General features: G+C 52.3%; 2 protein-coding genes across 2 annotated transcripts; both read right to left on the minus strand.

Moving 5' to 3' along the window:
- Positions 1-492: 492 nt before the first annotated feature.
- On the minus strand, positions 493-2,281 carry WHR41_09394 (uncharacterized protein; the record flags this gene model as incomplete). The annotated part of the gene is made up of 3 exons (XM_069377997.1): positions 493-550; positions 603-2,075; positions 2,151-2,281. The coding sequence occupies 3 exons, from the start codon at positions 2,279-2,281 to the stop codon at positions 493-495; spliced, it is 1,662 nt and encodes a 553-aa protein (XP_069225131.1).
- A 642-nt stretch (positions 2,282-2,923) lies between these two features.
- Positions 2,924-4,765, minus strand: WHR41_09395 (uncharacterized protein; the record flags this gene model as incomplete). The annotated part of the gene is made up of 5 exons (XM_069377998.1): positions 2,924-3,601; positions 3,656-4,013; positions 4,071-4,459; positions 4,511-4,555; positions 4,610-4,765. The coding sequence occupies 5 exons, from the start codon at positions 4,763-4,765 to the stop codon at positions 2,924-2,926; spliced, it is 1,626 nt and encodes a 541-aa protein (XP_069225130.1).
- Between the last annotated feature and the right edge of the window lie 1,686 nt (positions 4,766-6,451).

A 6,451-nucleotide genomic window follows, 5' to 3' on the forward strand; every position in this document is an offset into this window, starting at 1 on the left:
AGGCGAGCACGCGCACACCCGCCCCTCGAGGCTTGTACTTGACCACTTTTGGTTGCGCCCATCGAGTTGCATGCTGGTGGAGGGGGCACCATGAGATCAGTAAGGTAGACTGAGTTAGGTCGCCGCACGCGCGCGCGCATCTGTCGCACAACGCGTGACCGCAAGGAAGAGAGTGTTGTGGCACATCCATTAGACAGCAAAAGCAAGTTGAGTGACTGCGGATCCACGTTGCCGGTCCCACAAAGCGGTAAAAACTGTCCAGTCGATCAACGTGTATGGAGAAAGCAATCGGCTCTTCCGCATAAACTGTACGCTTCGACGTCATGGCGGCGAGATCCTGTTCTTTGGAAAAGATACGATGTAGATCGTTGATGGCGGTCTCCAATTGTTGCATGCACTTCTGAGCGAATCCAGCTCCGAAGGCGGACTCGTATTGCCCCGCTGCTATGATTCCACTTTCATCTTGGTGGCCTTTGCTTTTATGCCGCGCTCTTACCAAGACGCATCTCCGTTGCCCATCTGTACTGACAAACGAGCAAGGATAGTGTAGCTGGAGGTATTCCGTCAGGGCGAACTCGAAGTGGTGGGCGTAACTTCCGAACAACTCGTGCAGCTGCCCTTTTCGGAAGCGAGCGCAGTCCAACAGAACGCAGGAGGCCAGTACAACACTGAGCTTGCCAAACACCGACTCGACTCTCGCAGGATCTCGTGACGGCATCCGAGCGCTCAGGCTCTCGCATAGCTGTAGGATGTGCCCACCAAAGTCTTGAGGTATCGGGTTGCGCCTCAGCGAAACCTGCATGAAATTGAAAGGCACCTCGATGTGAGTGGTGAAGTGGTCGAAGCCGCTTTGGATGTATAGGTTTAGCTCATCGGCATCAACCAGCAGGCGAGCACGTCGCTTTGCCTCGTGCGATGCTCGGCAGTCCGCTCGAATCGCTGCGTGCAGCTTGTCCACTTGCTGACTTAGCAACATGTACTGCGGTGCGGCGGGAACCCGTAACACCTTGAAAGAGGCATAGTAGCACAGGATGAGATCTTTGACGGAGCTTATCTCCCTTCCGAGGCCACGCCAGTGATCAGCGAGCTGACGGAACTGGGGAACTCCTTCGACGCGTTCGAAGGCGTTGCTGACAGACGAGAGGAGGCTTTCTGTGGCGTGATGGCTATCCCATTGCGCGGGATCGATGCCTGGATGGCTACCGTTGAGTACCACTATGCAGTGCGGCAGGGCCGGTTGGTTTATTGACTTTTCCAACGCGGCCGCCCCCCATTCCAGAAGCTTTGTGAGCGCAGCCGAGCCGAAAGTCTTAGGATTCCGTAGTACGAACGCAACGCAGTCAGAGAAGCTATACAGGAGCCGCGGGTATAGTACAGTCACGGCGTATTCTCTTCGACGGTGCTCTTCTGTATCCGCCCACCTGACCCGCCGCGTGTTGACCCAAGCTCTTGTCGTCGCGCTTTGGCTGTCCCCAGAGCCAAGCTGAGGCTGTGAGCCTAGAGGAGATCTTTCGCCGCCTTCGAAGCCTTCGCAATCAGCGTACAAGACGGGCAAAGGGTCTGCGTGCGTCGTGGGATCCGCGTAGAGGTGGACGTCACCTGAGGTGGCGAGGCTGTCGTTCTCAAGGCTACCAACGACTGGAGACGGAAATTCGACGCAGGAGCTCATGGTATTGTCGCTCTTGTCGCTCTTGTTGCCATTGATGTCCGCGCAGACACTTCTGCCATGAATCAGCATCTTGATCAAAGTGGACTTCCCGGCATTGGTGACGCCGACGAAAGACACAAGCTGCGGATAACGAGTCTTCATGCTAGTTGACCGCGCGATATCGGAGACCAGTGTAGCGTATCGTCCGTAATCGTCGAATAGCACCTGATCTTTTTCGTCGCGAGTCACGCCGAACCATTTTGTCCAGTCGTCTTCTTGATGAGATTTTCGGACATCCAAAGGATCCGTGGACGGGTGTAGTATGCTTCTCAATCTCCGGACGACGCTGAGATCTACCTTCTCGTGCGGTAGACCTTCGGGTCCTCTCTTTTTGGGCCTGTGAGGACCTTGAAGAGACCAACAGTTACTTTGAGGGCGTATCAGCAACGATTGACACGCATCTCAGCATTTGTCTTCCTCGCCACAGCGGCTCATCTCGTACCTGCAGTAGGTGCTATCGCAACGAACGCAGTACCATAATGTGATACTCTGAATGTCGTCAGTGATGCATCTTCCGTCTTCGCAAATATCATTCACGTCTTCTTCGTCGCAGTTGGTAGGCGTTTCTGTCATTGTTGAGGTCTTGAGCTGACCTGCTCTTTGAGAATATCTAATTAGAAATTGGCGGTGATTGTGAGGTAAGGAAGTCGATCGATGCTGTCAGAAGAGGCAATAGTAAACCTCGGGAGCGCACGGCCTCTGGGACCATGTAATCTTTCAGAAGTAGACACATGTAATTCTTGATCGCTACCAAAATGGACATCGAGCCTTCCTTGTTGAGCCGAATCGCCGAACCCATTTAAACCCATACCCGACGAGCGATAGGTTCACAATTTCCTGCAGAACTCTCGACATCATCTTGCTTGTGATTGACGATCAGTCACCCCGAGTTGAACACTGATCACCATATTGATTGCACTCGTCTGAAACGCTTCAGCGTGTTCTCTCAAAGACATTCCATGTTTGGGGTCGCATCTGCTACCAGACGCTTGAGTCACTATTATGCTGGCGAACCAGCCATGACTGGTGCATCGAGTAAGGCTCCGTGGAGCGCGTCCGGCAAGAAAATCATTTTGAACATGAGGTATTCATCGTGAATGCTATCTCCCTTCGGCCGTGGTTCCACACTTCCTCCACTCAATATTTCCCATTCGTGTTTCTGTCAACACGTACAAATGTCTTGATCGTTCGCAAACGGTATCTCAAAGCTCTGCATTACTTTCTCAACGAGTGCTCCGGGATGAAAGCTGTGTCCAACGTGTAATCACCAATAGTCAGGCTGAGTAGTAAACCGAAGAAGCCAACGCCAGTGGACGTAGCAAAAAGCATTCTGAGCGCCCAAGAATAAGCCCCCTGGACCTGCAACTTCAGTGGATTTGCGCTTGACATTGCTTGCAGTATCGGTATGTATCCCTCGAAGTTGGTTGCAATGCCGGTCGGCAAGTCGTCTTTTCCGAGGCGCATGCGAAGAAAGTTTTGGAAGATCGTGCCGCCGAGGATGACACCAAGGCAGAGACCAAAGCTTCTTGCGAAGGAGTACATGCTTACAGCGAATGCCGCATCTTTTGTCTTACAAGATGCCTGGATAGCGACTGAGTGTCCGATAAGTAACAAACCCTGCCCCGCACCAGCACACATGAAAATGACGACCCAAGCAGCAGGATGCGTGCCTGTGCCGAGAAGGATGAGGAGTCCGAGGCCCAAGACGCTGAGTGACCAGCCCAGCCATATAGACCATCTGTACCGTCCAATCCGGGTAATAAGCGATCCGGTCAACCCGCTGACTGGCACCACAGTCACAGCGAAGGGCAGAAGTCCGGTGCCAGCCAGGATGGGCGAGTAAAGTTGACAAGCCATCAGGTAGATCACAAGATAGTAAGTCATGGCAAACAGCTGGTTGGAGTGTCAGTACGGACGACAGATGCGTTCTGCTGCTGATCAACTCACGAGGTAACCTTGTATCATCGTGCAGAGAGTTATCACGATTCCCGACCAATGTTGAAAAATAGAAAGGCGCAAGAAAGGGTTTTTTGCGACGTGTCGCTCGTAGAACAACGTGAGCAGCATACCTTCCAGGCCTGCGACAATGGGTACCAAAACAGCTGAGCTCCGCCAGCTGTATCTATTGCCACCCCAGCTCATTCCGACAAGGAACAAGGTGGAGCTGACAACCATTGATGCCGACCCTAGCCAGTCGAAAGAACGCAATTTCTCGCGCATGGGCATAACTTCTTCCTCGTATCGCAAGAACAGAGGAACTATCACCAGGCCGATCGCACAGAACGGGATGTTGATATAGAAGATCCTTCGACAGTATCAGCACGGAGCGAATGAGAACAGACTGCTTTTTGGGAAGTCTCACCATCGCCAATTCGAATCGATCATAGCGCCGCCGATTATGGGTGCAATGTTTGTCCCGAGGGCGAATACGAGTTGTATGAGACCTTGGTATTTGGATCGCTGGCGGAGGGGTACAAAGTCCGATAGTATTATCAGATTTACGCTGATGATACCGCCTCCACCGATGCCCTGAACAGTGCGCCCAGCGAGCATTGCAGGAACTGTAGGAGCCGTTGCACAAACGATGCTCCCCACGGTGAAAACGGCAACGGAGCCTAGGAACATGGCCTGTCGACCAAAAGCTTCCGCCAGGGCAGCCATGGTGGGTTGGCATACGGCATTGGCCAGAAGATAGCTCGCAGCTATCCAGAACGACTCTGTGGCATTGGCTCCGAGGGCGTGAGCAACGGTCTGGACGTTGCATTAGCGACTTTTGCGTCACGACAGTTCAATCATGCATACCGGTAGAGTGGCCGTGAGTATGGTCATGTCCAGAGATATGATGAACTGTTCCACAAGATTAGCCTCGCTGTCAAGCGGTCGTCATCTCCTTGCACTAACGACACAGAACGCCTGAGCAGCTAATGCTCTCTTGACTCTCGCATCTGGCTTCCAGGACTCGACATCCTCGTCTGATTCCAAGGAAAGCGTTGTCTGCTGCACGTATCCGGCACTTGGCGCAACATGCTCCTTTTCTTGATGAATTTGGGTGGTCATATTATTTCCTGGTGCTGGCACGTCCGTAAATCGGAGGATGGGGAAGGAAGTTCAACAAAAGATACAGGTCTTGTTGATACAGTGTTTATATAGAAGTCAAATCAAGCAGAAGTAGTCCCAGCCATCCAATGGAGCTTACGATAGTGTGATCACATGCGAAATGTTGAGTTGAACGTTGATGCTGAAAGCGGCTGTGACCCCGATGCGCCGACTAAAATGACAAGGAGGCAAAACATGTTCCGCATTCCTACTGGTTAGATCGCTCCTGTACTGTGGAGTAACGCGGAAGAGCCTTTGGTCCGGACCAAGAGACTCCTTCACTCGTTGACTGGACCTACAGCCCATTCTCGCAACAAATTGCCGATCCCAACCTATCGTGGTTTGTCGCTCGGCCGTGCGTGCGAAACCGCATATCGTCTTCAAATTTCGAATCCGTGTCAGAGCAGAGCCTTGAGTTGAGTATTCGATCCGAGGGCGGGCTTGTTTGGTAAGGTTTTGCAGCAAAAGGTACGACCGGAGGTCCAAAGACCGAAATGCGCGACCTTATCGATGTAGGGATTTCTTCGGGTCATCTAAAACCCAGCCGGAACCCTTTCAGGCATTGGTGTGCGTATTTTGGTAGTTATAGTTGCATCGACAGTCGCCCGTTGTATCCCTAAAGCTTATAGTGTTCGTCCCAAATGATGGCCCCCCCTCCTCTACATAGTAGCATAGCAGGAATTCCTTCTGTTGCAGACCCCTTTAGAAAAAATCCCAATGCCTCCTCCAACCTATTCGACTGCTTGCAAGTGATTGGGAACTCTGCCCCCACCTCCCTCATCGATGCTGTATGCTCTTGAAACTCTGCCCGCATTATCCTCATTGCGTGTTTCCGCTCGTTGGCTTGATCAAACACTGCTGCTACTGTACTGTCTCCTTACTTCCGTCTCTATTATTTGGCTACGCAGCGAAGTCAAGGGTGCATACAGATCGTGATCGATCTGTCCGTGTCGAGCTTAGATTGCAGTGCTTTAAAACTCAAGCAGCGCAGAGCGTCTTTGCAGCTCGAGGCTTTCCGAACGACCCGCGATTCGCTCTCATTTTATTTGAACGACTCGATCTCGACCATTTCGCCCAGCTCGAGCACCCTGCCACTCCCACCCACTCCGTGGTCGGAGCAACCTTGATCGCCACTTTGAGGGTCTTCGGTGAACCCTTGCTCATGGTCGACATCGTTAGGTCCAGCATCTTTGCGACCAGATCGTCTCACGGAGTTTGGCTTGGCCTGCCCAGCTCTTCTATCCACGCGTCTAATTTGTCTTGGTGCCTCCGGGACCGGTCGCTCTCAGGGACACTTGTCTGCTCACATGCTTTGCATTTACGCTCATCCAATTAGATCTACTTTGACGAAAAGTGAGCCCTCTGCAAAGTCATTCGGTGACGCTTTTTCCTAGGAGACTTCAGTAAGTATAGAAAATCTATCAGTGGATACCCTGAGTCTATTTATCCAGCATTTTCTTGGCGGAACAAGTTGCGCCTGGAGCGAGCGCCTGGATCTGCGCGCATCCATCGTTGCACAAGCCAAACTTGTTGTGTCCAATGCAAACAATAAGGTCGTCCAGAGAGCAGGACACTGACCCTAAGGGGCATGTACTGGAAGCAGTTGAAGTGGGTGGCATGTCGCACGTTGTGGACAGCACCGCTGAC

Source organism: Cladosporium halotolerans (assembly GCF_011745625.1).
Source record: "Cladosporium halotolerans strain TM138-S3 chromosome Unknown Sca78, whole genome shotgun sequence".
Taxonomy (NCBI): Eukaryota; Fungi; Ascomycota; class Dothideomycetes; order Cladosporiales; family Cladosporiaceae; genus Cladosporium; species Cladosporium halotolerans.